Source organism: Lytechinus variegatus, chromosome 17 (assembly GCF_018143015.1).
Source record: "Lytechinus variegatus isolate NC3 chromosome 17, Lvar_3.0, whole genome shotgun sequence".
Taxonomy (NCBI): domain Eukaryota; kingdom Metazoa; phylum Echinodermata; class Echinoidea; order Temnopleuroida; family Toxopneustidae; genus Lytechinus; species Lytechinus variegatus.
Genome location: NC_054756.1, coordinates 29,959,433 through 29,980,277, shown reverse-complemented (window position 1 = coordinate 29,980,277; position 20,845 = coordinate 29,959,433). Strand labels below are relative to the sequence as shown.

At 35.0% G+C, this 20,845-nt stretch overlaps 1 protein-coding gene across 2 annotated transcripts in view; it reads left to right on the top strand.

The window, feature by feature from the left end:
* The window catches only part of LOC121430941 (sodium-coupled monocarboxylate transporter 1-like), a 65,883-nt gene extending 45,311 nt beyond the window's left edge, over positions 1-20,572 (top strand). For both annotated transcript variants that reach the window (XM_041628377.1, XM_041628378.1), the window contains exons 4-16: positions 65-132; positions 3,620-3,774; positions 4,834-4,974; positions 5,940-6,069; positions 6,940-7,028; positions 8,057-8,169; positions 8,641-8,708; positions 9,416-9,502; positions 10,524-10,702; positions 16,880-16,980; positions 18,513-18,652; positions 19,336-19,428; positions 20,184-20,572. In XM_041628377.1, coding sequence (XP_041484311.1) covers positions 65-132; positions 3,620-3,774; positions 4,834-4,974; positions 5,940-6,069; positions 6,940-7,028; positions 8,057-8,169; positions 8,641-8,708; positions 9,416-9,502; positions 10,524-10,702; positions 16,880-16,980; positions 18,513-18,652; positions 19,336-19,428; positions 20,184-20,273 — 1,454 coding nt within the window. In that variant the 3' untranslated portion in view covers positions 20,274-20,572. The remainder of the gene's footprint in view (positions 1-64; positions 133-3,619; positions 3,775-4,833; positions 4,975-5,939; positions 6,070-6,939; positions 7,029-8,056; positions 8,170-8,640; positions 8,709-9,415; positions 9,503-10,523; positions 10,703-16,879; positions 16,981-18,512; positions 18,653-19,335; positions 19,429-20,183) is intronic.
* The last annotated feature ends 273 nt before the right edge of the window (positions 20,573-20,845 follow it).

The following is a 20,845-nucleotide window of genomic DNA, read 5'->3' as shown; positions in this document are numbered from 1 at the left end:
ATTACGTGTTCTCTCTCCCTCTCATTCTCTTTCATTGTTTTTCATTTCTTTTTTTTTTCATTAGTTACCGGTTTGAATCTATGGGGATCAGTCATGGCTATTGGGATTGTGTGTACCTTCTATACTACAATTGTAAGTAGCATTTATTTCATCATCTCCACATTACAACTATTGCACAACCATTACATATAGCATAAGAGAGGGAGCTTTTTGGTCTAGAGATTCTGACTCTCGGCTTTTAATCAGAAGGTCGTTTGTTCGAATCCCAGTCATGGCGTTATTTCCTAAATTTCAGAAAAATATCTATATCTGCTATACTCGACAAAGGTGAGGTATATAGATACCTGGCAGGAATTACTTGCTTGAAATTAAATATTTAAGCATTATATTGTTTATTTGATAAATACATTGGCAGTCCAGTGCATGGGTGCACTATGTTCTCTATGTTCATTATTGCGTTTTATTAAAATTGTATGTACTTTTAAATGTCAAAATACATAAAGTGGTAAATGAATAAATGAACAAATTATTTATTAAATAAATAAGTAAGTAGGTACCGTAAATTAATTAATTGATTAATCAATCAATGGTGGTAAGACTCATAATAATAATAATTTTTAGAAATGATAATAATGATAATTAAAAATAGTAATAATAATGAAAATAACAATAATAATAATTAAAATCATGATAATATTTTTTTTCTTAGATGAAATGCACATAATCAAATTAGGTCATTACCATCCGCCTCTGGTTTTTCAACCTTGTATCGCGTTTTACTCCTATTGGTGCAGTGATATTGCTCCAATATGGCTCTTGTGTGAAGGAGTGTGGGTGAGTAAGGGTTCCGAAGATGGGTGTGAGTTTGGTTCCTTTTGTTTGGGTAGATATGCGAGTGTGCATTCATATCTCGTCTATGCAAAATACAGTGATTGTGTTCAATTATATGGTAATCTACACTGTTAAAAAAGCCTGATTTTACAGAAAAAAAGAAGTTTTTGCAAAAAGCAATAACAGAATCATTCTGTAACTACATAAAACAGGAATTTTTATGAAATTTAACAGAACAGGTATTTTAAAGGGGGAAAAGTGTGTTTTATTAAAGGAAATTTGTAAGGTTCCATACACCAAATACCAGTTTCCTGTAAGATTACGCAATCTGGTAAGATTACAGGTGTTCTCGAGACTCTGCTGCAGGAACATCTTTTATTTTAAGGATGAATTTTCTAACAGTGTATATGTATTTTTTATCATTTATTATTTTTTGCGATTGTCTTGTTTTTGTGTTTGTCCTTATTTCTGCACAAATGTTTGATTCTGTGAATTTCTATGTTTTTGTTATCTTTATTTCTAAAAAAAATTCTTTATGTTTAGATATATTTCTGCATTTTAGTTTATTTATATATATTTCTCAAACTGTTAATTTTGGCACTTTTGGCTGCCCATAGCTATGGACTCCTTCACCTGGTATTAAAGTTGCTGTGCTATCTACGATACAATGATTATTTCAATTTCAGTCTGATAGCATTCCACTTAATAGTTAGTTAACCACCACGGTCATGATTGTGGCTCAGTGGTAGAATGAATGAATGAATTTTTGCTTATTAATAAAACTATTATCCCTCAGCAATTTGGATTCCGTAAAAATTGCTCCACCAGTATGGGTGTTTTAAATTTAATCAATACAATAGTCAGTGCAATTGATGGTGGGAAGTATTGCCTTGGTATATTTTTAGACTCGTCAAAAGCTTTTGACACAATTGACCACAAAATTCTCTTGAAAAAACTTGTACATTATGGCGTGCGAGGTACAGCCTTAAATTGGTTTAAAAGTTACCTGGAAAATAGATTACAATTTGTTACTGTTAATGGTACTAAGTCACAATCAGGTAATGTCAAATATGGTGTACCACAGGGATCTGTTCTTGGCCCATTGTTATTTTTGATCTACATTAATGACATCATAAATTCGTCTCAATTATTTACATATTCTCTTTTTGCTGACGATACTTGTTTATTATATTCTCATAAGAATATTCACACTCTCATGCAAACAGTTAATACTGAAATAAGTAAACTTTTTGCATGGTTTTGCTGTAACAAATTGTCATTAAATACTGGTAAAGCACAATATGTATTATTCAGGGCTAGAGGAAAGGTTATCCCTGATGATGTTAATTATTTAGTTGTTGGTGGTCAACATGTGCAGTTCCTCGGTGTAACGGTTGATGAATTTTTATCATGGAAAAATCACCTTGATAATGTATGTACTAAAGTGTCTCGGAGTGTTGGAGTAATATCCAAACTTCGGTTTTTCCTCCCCCAGCAGACCCTAGTTACTCTATACAATGCTATTGTCATGCCTTATCTGATGTACTGCAATATTGCTTGGGGCACACTTTTAGGACCCATATACATAAACTGCAAGTTCTTCAAAAAAAAGTTGTTAGATATATAACATACTCAGATTACAGGTCACCAAGTACTCCTTTATTTTTGCAACTGCAAATTTTGCCTTTCAATGAGATGGTTTCTCTTAGTTGTGTAATATTCATGTTTAAATGTCGATCATGCCAGTATACACTTTTGTCTGATGTGTTTGTGGAAAATTCTTCAATCCATCATTATCATACTCGTCAAAGAAACCTTATCCATCAGCCATATGCTCGAACCCAAACTGCTTTGAAATCATTTAAAATAGTCTGTGTTAAAGAATGGAATAGTTTACCCAATGATATAATTAAAAGCTCGACTCTATCTCGATTTAAAATGTTATGTAAAAAACGCCTTTTTGACAGATTGCAATCAGGTACTACATGTACATGAGTCAAGAGGAGTTAGCCATGAATGATATGTCCATGCGTGCGTGTGTGTGTGGGGGTGTGATGTGTGTGTGTGTGTGCGCGTATGTGTGTATAGCTGAAGGGGGGGGTTGTTTGTAGTTAGTTATAAGTTATAACATTGTTCATCATTGTACGTTAGTTATACTTATTGTAGATATGTTATTCATCGCTACAGGGGCCCTGTTAACAAGCTGTGCTTCACTGGGGTCCCAAACCTAATCAAATATTTAATGTCTTGCTTTATACCATTACTATGAATGTGTTTGATTTTGGTTTGAATAAACTATACTACTACATTCGACACATGAACGGGAGGTCATAGATTCGATCCCGGACTATAAAAATGGACCTAATGCCTTCTTGGCGCTCATCCTTTGAATTTGAGAACTGTAATAATTAAATGCTATGTTAGGCAGGGTGCACTGTTAATAAGATTTATGGTGCTACCGTATATGAGGAATCGTCAATATCGTTCGAAAATTTATCCTTAAAATAAAAGATGTTCCAGCAGCAGAGTCTCGAGAACACCTGTAATCTTACCAGATTGGGTAATCTTACAGGAAATTGGTATTTGGTGTATGGAATCTTACAAATTTACTTAGATAAAACACCCCTTTCCCCTTTTAAACAGACCTGTTCTGTTAAATTGCAGAAAAATTCCTGTTTTATGAATTTACAGAATGATTCTGTTATTGCTTTCTGCAAAATCTTCTTTTTTCTGTAAAATCACAGGTTTTTTAACAGTGTATTATGTCTTACTTTGTCTTACTCTGTAGGGAGGAATGAAGGCAGTGTTGTGGACTGATGCCTTTCAGGTCATGGTTATGATGTCAGGTTTCTTAGCTGTTATCATCAAAGGCTCTATGAATACTGGTGGGCTCGACAAAGCTTGGCAAATTTGCGAAGAAAATGGAAGGATTGATTTCTGGAAGTAAGCATTATAGTTGCCATCTCTGTATGTTTAACAGATACGTCTTCTCCAGCTGTCACACCTGTAAACATTCCAAACAGACATGCGTATTAAAAAGCAAAACAAAACAAAATTGTAATCAATTATGAATAGGATTAAGAGGACCAATGTTTACTTAAAGTAAACATCTGAGATTTCATATCTGACCATCAAAATATGTTTACATAAATAATCAACATGTATGGAAATATTTCGTGACGAGATTTCATCCATCATTTGAAACAATGTAATGGTCCGAATGTTTCTGCCAGTCATAATGATTATAGGTTCAAAAGTAAAGTGATATTTTCCCCCCATTTCAACCTTCCTAATTTATGTTAGATGGCGAATCATAACGTATACATTTTTGTCAATCAACCATGAAATTGAAAAATCTTGGGATGAATACTTTTTACCTTCTTGTTTCAATTAGGCGTGTGACACCTCTATAGGGTATAGTGATTGATAGACGGCTAAACCTTCATGTAGATTTTTACTGGATGCAGCCTTAAACCAAACTACTAAAATCATGGTTATATACAGACTTAGTTATAAACTCTGTTGAGTTCAGATTTTCTTTTGTTTGAACTCAGCTTATTTTTTCAATTAATATGAAGCGTATAATTTAATGTAATTTTGTTTTCAACCGCGTTGTATTGAACCTTTTAAATTTGTTCACACGAAAAACAGTTGACAACTGTTTTTCGTGTGAACAAATTGGACGAAAATTGTAGTTTGGTCTTAACCTAATATTTTAAAAGGGCACTTTCCTAGGGATGAGTGTGTAAATTGTTATAAAATCAACAGGTGTAACAGGTGTATATTATCAATCTAATTACCCTCCTCCTTTAACTGTTCAATTAACAATAAACAGAATATTAAATCATCCCCTTTATGTTGCATAAAGACAAATAAATCTTTCCTAGAGTAAATGATTTTACCTTTACCATGGCGTATATTTCCCGATATAACTGATATTGTACTCTCTATGGAGTTGCTAGATGTAAAACCTAAATAATCATATTACGTATTTTTCTTTAGTTTTGATCCTGATCCCACCGTCCGTCATACATTCTGGACGATCATAGTGGGCGGAACCTTTACATGGGGAAGTACTTATGGAGTCAACCAATCACAGGTCCAGAGATATCTCACGTGTGGCAAGGAAAAGACCGCCCAACTGTAAGTGCATTCACGTCAGCTTCTACATTGCTTCCAGGTACCTGTTGCAGAAAGAGTTGCGTTTAAATTTCAAAGTCAAAATATCAAGCGCAAGTCCCGAATACTGGTGCTTCATCAGCTGAAAATCAAGTTGCGTAAGATTTTTTGAGTTGCGTTTGATCGCAACTCTTTCTGCAATTACGGGTCCCTGGTGTTACAGGGGTGGTGTAGTCTGCTGGGCAAAACTCTTCACTCGAGTTAAGGGTCTGATTGTGCAGCCTACTCATGCATTGTGTGTACTGAAGGCCCTCTTGTATTGGAACGGCAGGTTATTAATGTGCTGGTCTTTGCATAGAGGCACACTTGTTGATCAAAGTTCCAATCAGGATCTGTGCCTGCAGACTAATTTTTACACTTGTTAGTGTCCGTGTCCGTATAAGACCACACCCACACGTCTTAAAATTACACTCTAGAGTTCGAACTTAACTTAAGGTATTTTCTTAATATCCGTGTAGGTGTTGAACTAACAACAAACAATTGACTCTTGAGTATTGGTTTGGTCTCCTAAGCACATGGATCAACACTACAGCCTTCGATATGTTCTTAGGTTCGAATGACGTCACAGCAAACAACCAGACAAGGGGCAAACAGTGGATCATTGAATAGATCAAAATGAACTCTATTCATAAACCATCATATCAATAATATCAATAACCATCCTTTCATTTACAGGAACACTATGTGCATTTACCAGTTGAACACGATTTGTTTTCACGACAATACGCATATTCAAGGGCGTTGCCTTTTTCCCCGGTTATGACTCTTTGGGCAGTTTGGAGGGCCTCATTCTGAATCATTTTGTGTTAACTTTTAAATTATTCAATAACGTCGCATAGACGCTTAGACCCAACAGGCAGATATTTGAGAAATTTACACAATTTCCTTATATTTTTCTCTCTCCGGTTTTTATTTTTTTTAATGTATAGCGCCCTCTTCATGGCTATCATAGGTATGGTGATAGTGGTGTCAGCAGCCTGCCTGTCAGGATTGGTCATGTATGCAAACTTCGTAGACTGCGATCCCTTTACGATGGGCTACGTATCCTCATCTGATCAGGTAATAATACAGGGGGCCGTTTCATAAAGCTGTTCGTAAGTTAATAGCGACTTTATAAAAGAACGACTGGTGATCCTTTCTTACGCGCTAAACCATCTCCAATGAAAATACAATTTACCACAAGAAAGGATCACCAGTCGTTCTTAAAGTCACTCTTAACTTACGAACGGCTTTATGAAACACCCACCAGGGAGAGTTTGTTCTAAAGCAACTTGATTCAATAATTTTGCATGCTTGCCTATTGTGTCAATAAGTTGTGATTCAATAAAACTCATGATTTGCAGTTTTATAATCTTCAATTATTTGTTAAGGCACACAGGGATTCAACAAACTTTTCTGTTAAATTCACGCATGATTTCATGATCAAAATGACATACTCAAAATGTTTTCAAATGTTAACTACTGAAATTTGAATATGACCTTTTTTGTTTCATGTTCATTTCCAAAATATTAGCAACAACTTGCCATAAGTTTACATTTAAAAATAATTGTAACAACAAATGATTTATCAAGTTGCATTAATACAAGTACAATGAAACAATAAACCAATAAAGGACCAAGAAGTGATCCCTGTGGTACTCTACATGTAATGTCATTGTAATTAGAAATAGAATCATTACTGGAAACAAACTGCTATCTACTCGAAAAGCAACTTCTGACCACTGCACAGCCCTTCAACATTTTTCATAATTTTATAATTGAGATATCAAAATTTCATGGTGCCAATGGTTTTGGAGCTGTCGAGAAATTCTCTGTTTGAAGATTATCTGTTATAATATATGATTTATGAAATATAAAATTTCTTAGCATTTAATCTTACTGTGGTGTGTTGTTCAGCTTTTCACATTGACGTTTTATTTTTGCTTGTAGCTGATGCCTTATTTTGTAATGTATCTATTTGGAAGTATGCCTGGCTTACCCGGATTGTTTACATCAGCCGTCTTTAGTGCAGCACTAAGGTAATGTACACAGCAAAAACTGTGGTGTTAACCGGTGTACATAGAGGACCATACCACTTATTTTACACCGGTGTCAAATTGGTGGTGTTAGTTTTACACCTATTATTACAACACCTATGGTTGTTACATTTACACTCTTTGGTGTTATGTTCAATCTCTAGGGTGTTATTTTAACACTTCAGGGTGTGGTCCTCTATTAACACCAATTGGTGTCAATTTGAACACCACACATTTTTTACAGTGTATCCTCTCTGTTATACATAGAGGTATACATAGATTGCAATAAGCCGACTCTTCATTTTAGTCACTCTTAACAGTGTTGGGATAATTTTATGTTACGAAAAACGATAAAATTGTATTTATACTTGCACCATTCATATTTTAGGGAGTAGGGTCCTATGAAATGCAAGCTCTGTTTTGAATTTAGGTTCCGCCACTTTCGTTTTCGCAGAAACCTCTTTTTCAACCTATTGTACTTAGTCACCGAATACCTTTTCTTTAGACAAGCTTACTTTTTTCAACTGTATATGTAATTTGTTTACTATTTGTTTATCGTGTATGTATTGTAAAGATAACAAGATTTGAACTATAAATTCAAAACAAATCAAGTTAAAATTGGCAACATTTGTACTTTTTTCAACTCATTTTCATAATTTAAAGGAAAAGGGAGACAGGTCACGTAAAAGATTTGCAACAAAGTCAATGGTATACAAGCTTTGCCATAACAAAGCGGGATTCTACCAAAAGTGTACAAGGATTCTACCAAAAGTATACAAAAGATTACCTGGGCAACGACTATGATCGATTTCTAACCTATGGAAATCCAGCACTTCCATAATTCTTCGTTTAAAAGCGAATTCTCTTTATTGAGTTTTAAGAACACTGACCGACGAAACACAAGTGACAAGTATCAATTTGAGAAAACATACGAATTGTAGAATTTATAATACTCCTATGTAAGACATGGCGTTGGCCTAGTGGTACTTCTCGTTTTAACTATGGTTTATGATTGTCATTGCCTTCCTTAGTACTGTATCATCTGGTCTGAACTCTCTGGCTGCTGTAACTGCTGAAGATATTGTAAAGTCTATCTGGCCAAAGATTGAAGAGAAGAAATATACTCTTGTCACCAAAGGTCTTGGTACGTATCATGGATAATGACTTTCCAGATAATTTTTACATTTTATCCGCAAATGAAATACAATAGGGCATGCACCTTTAAAGCAGCTACAGCCAATGAACCAGGTCCCCGGTCGGGTCCTATTACTAGTCCAGATTGGACCTTGTTGTTTGGAAGTGCCCTTTCACAAAGCTATCTTTGTTAGGGAGAGTAGATTGGCGCTGATTAGAGATTGGGAGACATGTGACCTCTTTGCTAGCTTTGGAAAAGGGCACTTCCAAACAACAAGGTAGGTCCAGTCTGGACTAGGCCCTACTGACAGATACACAATGAGGCCACAACTTGCCACGTGCTAATATCATATTATTTCTCTCTCAAGAATCGATCTCGCCGTTTATTTTCATGACCTTTGGATAATTGGATGATAAGTGATATTCAAATTTCTACATTATTACCTTTATTTATTTTAGTTAATTCTTTCTCATTTTCTAGCACTTTTCTTTGGGGTTCTCTGTATTGGAATGACGTATGTAGCTTCACAGCTCGGAGGGGTTCTTCAGGTTTGATACACAGCAAATACTGTGGTGTGAACCGGTGTACATAGAGGACCACACCAGTTATTTTACATCGGTGTTAAATTGACCGTGTTAGTTTAACACCTATAGATGTTACTACAACACCTTTTGTTGTTGTTATATTTGCACTCTTTGGTGTTATGCTCAATCTCTATAGGTTAAGATTTTAACACCTCAGGGTTTGGTCCTCTATTAACACCAACTGGTGTCAGTGCCACAGTTTTTACAGTGTATGTTTCATTTGATTTCAAACACTTTTATCTGTTTCTATGCAAAAGATTACTTCAAAGATGTTATTGGTTTTGAACTATATTTTGTTCCATTATTATTTTGTTCCAACATAAGTTGATTTAAAAGAGATGATATGATTTATTGATGTTAGATTTAAATTACTCTGTATCGCCCTTACCGTAAGGATAAGCACATCATAGAAAAAGAGAGATTGGCATCGTTGTTGTTATTGTGGACATTATAAATACGATAATCTTACTATACAACAGAACATGTTTGAAGGAAACCGTGTCGTAATCAAATAAAACATTCAATAAAATATCTCATAAATAGAGCTTAACTGGTCACATTATTCGAAAATGATGGGGTTGTTTTAATAGATTGTTGGGATTTTATTTGATTTAATTTTGTTGTTTTCATCAAATTATTGACAGTTTTCCTTCCCCGATCTTTCTTTACAGGCTGCACTAAGTATATTTGGAATGATTGGCGGACCAATGCTTGGGTTGTACAGCTTAGGAATGTTCTTTCCATGGACAAATTCTTACGTAAGAGACATCATCGTTATGTCTATGACAGACCACCAATTGATTTCATCACAATTTTCTTTATTATTCATTCATTTATCTTTTGCATTCCTGTCTTTCATGAGTATCTTTATCATTATTTTGTCGGTTTTCACTGACCTGTTTATACAATAATATAATTTAGCTGAGAGGTGAGATTATAATGCATCTTTGTAATGTACGTTACAAGGTCTTAATGATCATAAGAATCGAATGAAATGATATTAATTTCTAGTTTTGATTAAGATAAGTTGTTTTGTCTAGCCTTGTAAGAAGATAAAAGCAACATATCCACCACTTAAACTATATAGGTGAAACAATAACTGCCGGCAAAACATGGTTAGGGCGGAAAACATTTTCTGACCAAAAATGAAGCACGTTCCCTAAAACAAACAAAAAATCTGACAGACAAAAAAAAATTCAAAATTCTGTCAAGGCGGGTTGTACCTGACCAATCGAGTGTGCAAGTTCTCCTATTAAACTCAATTATTCAAAGTAGAATTGAATGTACTGGTAGTTAAGCAGAGTGAAAATGAAATTACAAAGTAAACTGTGGTGTTAAAACTGACACCAAATGGTGTTAATAGAGGACCACACACTGAGGTGTTAAAATAACACCCTAGAGATTGAACATAACACCAAAGAGTGTAAATGTAACAACCATAGGTGTTGTAATAACACCTATAGGTGTAAAACTAACACCACCAATTTAACACCGGTGTAAAAAACTGGTGTGGTCCTCTATGTACACCGGTTAACACCACAGTTTGCTGTAACGCATGATTGAAGAATATTCCGTAACATTTACCTATTCTTAACTATAATCTTTGTCTGAACATCTTCTGAATAAAAAAAAAACATTTCAACGTCAACGCTAAACCAACTTTTCGTGAATTGGGAAATTTACAAAACAAAATCAGGGGCAATTATTGTCAAAAGACCTTTATAATGAAAAAAATAAAGATTCTTATCTAATAGTTCTCTCATATTGTTTTGTCCACAGGGAGCTATTGGAGGTACCTTGTGTGGTTTGGTCTGGTCCCTATGGGTAGGAATAGGGGCACAACTTTACCCCCCTGAGGTCTATAAACCACCACTATACACAGACGGGTGTTATAATGAAAGCATACTTACCACGATGACTATGGGACCTACTACTATGATGCCAACCGAAGAACCAAGGTTTGTTTCCCCCCCCCCTTCCACCTCCTCCTATATGTCCTTACTCCATCCCTCCCTTAACCGCCCCCCCCCCCCCCATTTCCCTACCTCACACTGTAAAAACTGTGGTGTTAAAACTGACACCAATTGGTGTTAACTACTTGACTACTTGAGTGTCAAGACGTAGATATTGCATGGAATATATGGAAAGGTCTTTTTGATGGCGTTTGCAACATTCATGCTCCATTTCGATCAATTCGCATTCGTACTAAATATATGGCACCCTGGGGCCCGTTTCTCAACACCGTCATAAGTCTAACTTCTTGACTAAATCGGAGATAGTGAGGTACTTGTCCGCTAACCGTTTCACGAAGCCCTCTTTACCAAGATCGGGTACAACAACCTCACTAAATATTTATGACTTCTCTGAACCTCTCACAACTTCTTTCTTAATGACGAAGTGGCATCACGTGGGTAGACTATGACATGCAAAAGTGCCTAGAAATGTGAAAATTATAATCTTACGTAATCAATCATAGATGTTGAAATTACATCCAAACACAAGTTGGATAATGCATTCTATAATCATTGTAATACAAAGAATCTACAAAAACTGTTGGTAATACTCCACAAAGCCATTCATTTTGAAATAGTAAAATAATTTAATCGATAAAGATTCTACCACGTCAGGCCATCCATAAATGGACTCGTATTTGTCATTTTCAGACCCTTATTAACATTTTGATAAATTCTATCTCTAATTTACGCATAGAATTTCTCACATCGTAAGTTTCAGTATCTAAGATTTAAAACAAAACTGTTAGACTATATTTTGATGATGTTTGGAATCGTAAAATACCGTATAATTATCATCATTTTACAACGAAAACCGTTATGGTTTTACTTTCCTAAACTATTAAAATTGGATATCCCGGGGGTACCCATCTCAACGTCCACATGTGATTTTTTAGTCACGAGATCAATTATTCATAATTCCATATTCTCAGCAATTGAATGCTCTAGTCTTCATGGTCTAAGTATGTATGGTGCATAATATACCTGTGCTATTATTTTTAAAAGATGAAATTCCCAATTCATCACAATATTTGCAATTTTGTTGTAATTTTTCTTTTTGAAAATTATGCTATTTTGTGACTAAGGCTACGTCTCGTCTGCTCTTTTTACCGATAATATCGATATCAAGGTATTTTAGTTAGAAAGCCTTTCGAGAAACGGGTTTAGTAAGATTGGAACTAACTCCGTGGTTGGTGGATAAAGATATTACTAACTTGTCCAGGTGTTGAGAAACGGGCCCCTGGGTGACAAAGGAAATGATTGAACTAGGGAGACATAGAGATTATCTTTTCAAAAATGCAATAACCACCAATGATTGGAAGGAAGCTAAGCAAGTTAGAAACAAAGTTAACAACATGGGGAATTATTTGAAGAAACAATATTACAACAAAGAAGTGAAAGAAAACAAAAATGATATTAACCGATTATGGAATGTGACAAAAGAAGCTGCTTCCATTCGGAAATCAAATACTTTACCCTTAGCAGATAACAAAGTAGACTTAGCAAACAATTGTAACGACCACTTTACTGATATTGGAGCAAACTTGGCCAAAAGTTTTGGTCGTGATTGCCAGGTTTTGTCAGTTAATCATGGCAACAATGATTCACTTTTCAAATTCCAACCGATATCTACGTCTTTTGTTGAAAAACAAATTCGTGTCATGCCTAGTAAAAAAGCAACGGGGATGGACAATATAACATGTAAGCTCCTGAAAGCTGCTTGCCCGGCCATACTCTCTTCGTTGACACACATAATAAATGTTTCTCTTTCATCAGGAAAATTTCCCGCAGAATGGAAACTTGCGATAGTTACACCGCTATTCAAGGACGGAAATCGTAACTTAATTGAAAGCTATAGACCGATTTCGGTCTTACCGTTGGTATCTAAATTAGTGGAAAGAGCGGTCCACAACCAGTTGTATGATTTTTTGCAAAATTCAAATTTCCTATGCCCCCAGCAGTCAGGTTTCAGGCCGAGGCACTCGACTCAATCCACCGTACTTGATGTAACTGATTTTGTATTAACTAATATGAATGATGGTCTTGTAACTGGTGCACTATTTATCGATCTCAAGAAAGCGTTCGACACTGTAGATCATGCGATTTTATTGGATATTTTAAGCAATGCGGGCGTGAGAAATGTTGAATATGAATGGTTTAAATCATATCTCACTAACAGGAAACAAAAGGTAAAAGTGGATGATAAATTATCTAATATGAGAGCTATTCAATATGGAGTCCCCCAAGGCGCAATTTTAGGGCCATTGCTGTTTATCATGTACATAAATACTCTTCCTAAATCACTATCAGGTATCGAATGTAAAATCAACATGTATGCAGATGACGCAGTCTTACTTTTCAAAGCCAGGTCACCTAATGATCTAGAATCAAATATGAAAGCCGGATTAGAAGAATTGTGTAATTGGTTATTAACTCATAAGTTAACACTAAATACGAGTAAAACAAAATACATGATACTTGGATCCAAACATCGACTCAATAATTTCAAAAATGTTGAGATTTCTATTGGAAATAAGGAAATTGAGAGAGTATCCGATTTTAAGTATCTAGGTGTTATACTCGATGAAAATTTGACATATGAAAGTCACATAGATCACATTGCTAAAAAGATTTCGAGAAAAATTGGATTTCTACGTCGATCCGCAAAGCCTTATATCCCGGTCGATATTTTTAAACTACTCTGTAATGCTTTGATCATGCCCCAATTTGATTATTGTGACATAATTTAGTCTAATTCCTCTCTCGGTCTCCTTGATAGACTTACCAAATTGCATAACAGAATGGCAAGGATGATCTTGGGGGCCCATCCGCGAACTCACATTTGTGATTTATTTTCCGTTCTAAAATGGAAAGATCTCTTTTCCAGACGGCATTTCCATCGAATGTGTGAAGTATTTAAATGTGTTAATTGTATTTCTCCCCCATATTTAAGTGAACGGTTTATTAAACCTAATTATGATATAGGCACTAGATCAATGTCCACTGCCTCCCTGCAGGTAAACAGTGCTCCTCTACATAATAACAGTGGCAAGAGGACTTTTCAGTACATCGGGACCATAGAATGGAATAATCTTAGAAAAGATCAACGCCAGGCTATGTCCCTCAATTCATTCCGTGCCTCGTTTAACAAATGAATAATTGATAGGCCTTGCAACGAAGAGGAGTAATATTGCGTTATTCAATCATATTCATATTCTAATTTGGCAAACATTACAATCTCTACTCAAATTATTATCAATCAATGTGAACATAACTCTGTCACCAGTCATCCATCCTTCTCCCGTTAAATCGTATGCAGCAGTTTCCAATAGCCTTTTCTTTTTCCTTTGTTTCTTGAAATTCAATGTTGATCTTTTATTAGATTGTATTTTTAATGTTTTTATTTGCTGTTTTAGTGTATGCCATTTTGATTTATGTATTCATTCTTTGTAAATATTGTACATATTGATTTTTATCTCAGGGCCCTCAAGGACAGCAGTTTGTTAACTGATGAGGCCACCCTGATTAAATAAAACTGAAAATAAATAAATGATAAAATAAATAAATAAATAATAGAGGACCACACCCTGAGGTGTTAAAATTACACCCTAAAGATTGAACATAACACCAAAGAGTGTAAATGTAACAACCAAAGGTGTTGTAATAACACCTATAGGTGTAAAATAATTTAACCCTGGTGTAAAATAACCGGTGTGGTCCTCTATGTACACCGGTTAACACCACAGTTTTTGCTGTGCACCCTCTCTCATCACCATATATTTCTACTCAGGGGTGTAACATATATATATGGGTCGCGGCATTGGGACACGGACTAAATTGTGAGTGACTGTTTGCAGAGTTCATGAAGAAGATAATGTTTCACTTTTATCGACCTCGAAGCGCGAGCTATGCAATTTTGATATCCTGACCTGAAAATAAACACTTCAAGAACTGCTTTTAGGAATACATGAAGAGCATACGTATCTCATTAAACCAAGACGAACTACTACTACTACTACTACTACTACCACTACTACTACTAATAATAATAATAATATTAATTATAGTAATACTATTACTAATAATACTACTATTACTGTTCTAAATAATTATAAAGAAACTGCCAATCGTATAAATGACAATTTTCAACAAATTGCTTCAAACTTACCTAGGTTGAATAAACAACAATTACCGTGTTTCTAACCGGCGCCCCCTATGTGCCCTTTTATCATTATTCGAGGGTTTGCAGTTGAATTGAGTACTCCGTTAGCTGACATCTCAAACTCATCTTTCCATCTAGGTATTTTTCCACAAATGTGGAAGTATGCTGAGATCATTCCTGTTCCAAGTCTTCCCCACCAACAATCAATGAGTTAAGACCAATTGCATTAACATCATCTTTTTGCGAAGATTGCGGAAACATTTATTGAAAACTGGCTTTGGGAAGATATTTCGAACAAAATTGATCAAAATCAGTACGGAAACAGAAAAGGAATTTCTACATGTAACTATTTGATTGGGTTGTTAAATGAACTATTTAGGAATGCTGATAAACCTAAGTCAATATCAACAGTCATACTGACAGATATTTGGAAAGCTTTCGATCGGATAAATCACAATATTCTTATTACTAAATTATGTAGAATGCATGTTCGACCTTGTGTTATATCTTTGGTAGTAGATTTCTGAAGTAATCGTCAACAAGCTGTGAAGTATAGGGGCCAGCTATCGAAATCAAAATGCAGTGTTACGGGTGTACCCCAGGGTACCAAACTTGGTCCCATTTTATTTTTGATAATGATAAATGGCGCCTGTAGTGATAGTATTTTGTCATATTCTAAATATGTAGATGACTTAACTATGGTAGAGTGTAGAATGAATAATCAAACTTCACAAATACAAACTGAAATTGAATTTCTCGAATCATGGACTTCTCGAAATGGTATGGAACTTAATGCATCAAAATGCTTTACAATGTCAATTTCATTTTCAAAACAACCTCTTCGACCGCAAGTGATCTATATAAATAACACCCAATTGCAATGTGTAACCACGGTGAAAATCCTAGGAATTACAATTCAGAATGATTTAAAGTGGAATGCTCATGTAACCGAAATAATGAAAAAGAACAATGAAAGCTTACAATCTACCAGAATGTGATTTGTTAACAGTGTATATAGTGTATGTAAGACCAGTCCTAGAGTATTGTGTACCTCTATTAGCTGCTTCTCTTACTTTGAAACAGATGAAAGATATTGAAACTTGGGAACCAAGTATTCATTTTATGACAAGGCTCTAAATACCTTAAATTTGACTTCACTTGAAAGTCGAAAAGAAAAATTTACCACAGATTTCGCTTTAAAGTTAAAAATAAATCAATTGTACAAAAACTGGTTACCTCCAATGGAAACAAACACTTTCAATTTACGACATATGAATAAATAAAAGATGATTCCATGTAAAACAAAAAGATTTCAGGACAGTGCTCTTCCAAGCCTGACAAGATTTTTAAATAAATATCATGGTAACTAACTGCAATTTGTGTAATGAATGTGCAATATTGTATTATCTATAATTTCATTTTTATCCATTTTAACTTCATTTTTAACTGCACATAATATGTAATTTTAATTTGTATATTCATTGTTTATCTTCGTCATTTTTTATTATTGTATGTTGGCATTGCGTAAACATGTACAATTCATTCTGTGACTGCCATGTTTTTTTTTCATTAAACCTGAATTGAATTGAATACTACTACTACTACTACTAATACTGCTAATAATAATAATATTTTTACTGTGAATGATACAAAGCAAAAAAGTGTGGTGTTAACCGTTGTACATAGAGGACCACACCAGTTATTTTACACCGGTATTAAATTGGTGGTGTTAGTTTTACACCAATAGGTGTTATTACAACACATATGGTTGTTACATTTACACTCTTTGGTGTTATGTTCAATCTCTAGGGTGTTATTTTAACACCTTAGGGTGTGGTCCTCTATTAACACCAATTGGTGTCAGTTTTAACACCAGTTTTTATAGTGTATTAATACTGCTAATAATAATATTTTTACTGTGAATGATATAGTCTTTGATACAATGCATATTGATTTTTCAGACCGGCTATCGCACCGTTATACTATCTATCGTATTCCTGGTACAGTGCGGCTGCTTGGCTTCAGACTTGTTTCTGGGGACTTCTGATTAGTTTCCTGACAGGTACGTACACAGCAAAAACTGTGGTGTAAACCGGTGTATATTGAGGACCACACCAGTTATGTTAAACCGGTGTTACATTGGTGGTGTTAGTTTTACACCTATAGGTGTTATTACAACACCTATTGTTGTTATATTTACACTCTTTGGTGTTATGTTTAATCTCTAGGGTGTGATTTAACACCTCATTGTGTGGTCGCCTATTAACACCAATTGGTGTCAGTTTTGATACCGCAGTTTTTACAGTGTAAGGTCTCTCGGACTGAAAATAATGATAGGGCATTTTAGCAATCACTTCTCAGACGCTTTCTATATCGCAGAGAATATTTTTGTCAAAAGCCCTGCATCACAAAACAAGCTTTGTCGAAATAGAATCACTGTAAAAATCGTGGTGCTAAAACTGACACCAATTGGTGTTAATAGAGGACCACACACTGAGGTGTTAAAATAACACCCTAGAGATTGAACATAACACCAAAGAGTGTAAATGGAAAAACCATAGGTGTTGTAATAACACCTATAGGTGTAAAACTAACACCACCAATTTAACACCGGTGTAAAATAACTGGTGTGGTCCTCTATGTACACCGGTTAACACCACAGTTTTTGCTGTGATTATGAATCAAAACAGCAGTGTCGTCGTGGACTCTGGACAAACGACATATTTACCATTTTTTGTCTGGTCCGATGTGTTGTCCCGATCCGCCAACTTTCGACAGTGACTTTTAATCTGTCCATTGTGATTTAACGGCCATTTCCAATAGATTCTCATCGTTCCAAAAAGCGTCTGCCAAGTGGACGTTTAAATTCGCTCTTATCTAAATAAACTTGAGTAAATGCTCATTGCATATTCATTAAGTCATGCACAAAACTGCTTCACCGAAATAATGCAAAAATTGGCCTATATCATAACTTTGTTATTTTTGTCCGATTTGATGAAGTCTAGATGTTTTGTTTGTCTGGCTTTATTTTATCTTAAAAACCATATTTTTTTCCTTCAGCCTGGAGTACCTTTTAACGTTAATTTACTTCGGGGATAGTGAAATGCAGTCATATCTTTAGTGAGGGAACAAAGTGACTTCGAAACTATTATTTAATCTAAATGCTTGCGTAACTAAAGGATTGGAGCGTTGTGGCCCAGTGATTAGTCTCCGGACTTTGAAACAGAGGGTCTTGGGTTCGAATCCCAGCCATGGTGTAATTTCCTTTAGCAAGAAAATTATCCACAATGTGCTGCACTCGACCCAGGCGAGGTGAATGGGTACCCGGTAGGATTTATTCCTTGAACGCTTTAGCGCCTATTAATATGGCAGCTCAGCTACAGCCGGGGTAATAATATGATACCAAGTATCAAAGCGCAGTAGAGTATGTGCACATAGTAACTGCGCAATATAAATGGAGCAATTAAACGATCAGGACCAGTATTGGACACTAGCCTTAACATCTAATCTAACACTTATCAGCCCTAATCTCGATAAAGAACGTTGTATAACTTTGACTATTACGCTTCGTGTTTTGTATTTTTTTTCGGGCAGGTTATACCGATCCAAGAACGGTTAACCCAAGTCTAATAAGCCCTATCGTTGATCGTATGTACTGCTGCCTTCCTGAGTCAATCAAGAAACCGTTAAGATGTGGTGTGGGAGAGTTGTATCAAGAAGATGAAGAACCAAAGGTAGGAACTGTTCAATAACAATAATTATTCATAGAGAACAACACAAAAAAGTAAAACCTATCTGTATTGACATATCTCAGAGCTAATACAATTGGAATGATTAAAACCGATATTCTAAGACATATTCAGTTTCAGTTTTATATTTTCTCATTTCCAACAGAACAATAACAAAAATCCATGATACTATTACAATAATTGAAATCTAATAAACAGACATGTAGCACAATATTTATGTTTTAATTATACACTAGAAATTAATTAGAGGTATCATGAAATACTTGTAGATAAAAATAACATGTTGGAAATATAAAGTTATTATTTTTTTTGCGGGAGTTTCTGCATTTATTGTTAACTTAAAAAAATTACCAAGTGACAATTTTATAGGAATGAAAACAGAACATAGGAATTTGGACACAGATACAATATTGTAGATACAGCACAAAATAGAAATGGATAAAAAAAAGCAGAGGTCAAATGTGAAAGGCAAAAAAAGCTTGAGACATAGCAGTAGTTCAACAATATAACAAATTTCAGACGACAAATAGTGATTTTAAACTGACCACCAAGCAAAAATTCATAGCAATAATTGTTATCAATATCCTGTTCTTCACTGTCTGCCTTAAAGAGAATGAAATTATATCGCCTAATCACCAATTCATCAGGGAATTCATTTATCTATGTAGGAAGAAGATGATACAGCAATGAAAGTCAAGTATGAAAACGCCGCCTACGTTAACGATGATGAGTTGCCCCATCCCGTCAATGGCCACTATAAGGTATGAGATCATGAGATTACACTGTAAAAACTGCGGTGTTAAAACTGACACCAATTGATGTTAATAGAGGACCATACCCTGAGGTGTTAAGATTACACCCTAGAGATTAAACATAACACTAAAGAGTGTAAATGTAACAACAAAAAGTGTTTTAATAACTCCTATAGGTGTAAAACTAACACCGCCAATTTGACACCGGTGTAAAATGACTGGTGTGGTCCTCTATGTACACCGGTTAACACCACAGTTTTTGCTGTGTATTATGATTACTTTTTATAGAAAAATCTACAAAAGATACTCTTGTGTGAGGGCAATAATGCAATCCGACCAACACCGTCTGTCATTTCTCATTGACTATAATGTTAGAAATACTTAGTCTTGAAATATATCCGTTTGGAATATTTATTGCTATGAATACATAGAATTTTGGTTGGAAAGAGAAAATAAAATGGTTTGAAAGAAACCTACTTATTTTGTTCTTGGTAACATAATCATTACAATATTCAAGTTTAGAGTGCTATCATTAAAGTGAAACTATGTTTACAAGAAAACGCTTCTCAGAAGGTTGGAATACAAGTTAGGACCTTGCCAGAAGTGAGTAGCTGAAAGGCTATTGGTTTGTATATGGTTCATGTGTTCTATACATATACATTAAATCAGTTTGAATTTACATCACAGCAGAGTAATCAAACTTCACGTTGTACAGAAATGGCTCTTAATCAGCTTTGAATTGCACACATTTTCTATTCTTATAGTCTCAACTAAATGGTGATGCCTTGCCTGAGCAGAAATTCAGAGAAATTGGAACGCAGTTTACGAGTGATCACGAAGACAGCAGACTGTAGAATATCATGGGAACATTTCCTGAAGCATTCATCGGTGTGATATGCAATTATAAACATACTCTAAGATGCATTAAAGGGGTGTTTTCGGTCATGTTAATACATGAAAATTTCATATTTTTTTTGGTTGCGCTATACCCCAGCGATGCCGCCAGGTCGACACTGGACCGTTGGGTATTACCGTACCCCCTTTCTTCTTCGGTTAATGGATCGTCCTGTCGGCAGCGCTGGGGTACAATTTTCTTGTAAATTAAGATTATGTTGTATGTACTTATACAATGTTCTTTTTTATTGAAGTGCAACAATATGTTTTGTATACTTTGATTATTTTTATGACGAATAAAAACTGCAAAGATAAAAAAATCAAAGTGGTATCTTGGTCATAAAATGTTGTATTGGATAGGAGAAAAAGAAACTAAAAAAGAATGGTGAAAGTTTTAAAGAAATCGGACATGCAATACGAAAGTTATGCATGGCTGCTTAAAATTGAGATCCCAAAGACTATGTAGATTTCAAATTAGCAACTGGGTAAGTAAATTTTGACAAGTAAAGCGGCAAGGACAACCCATATAGGC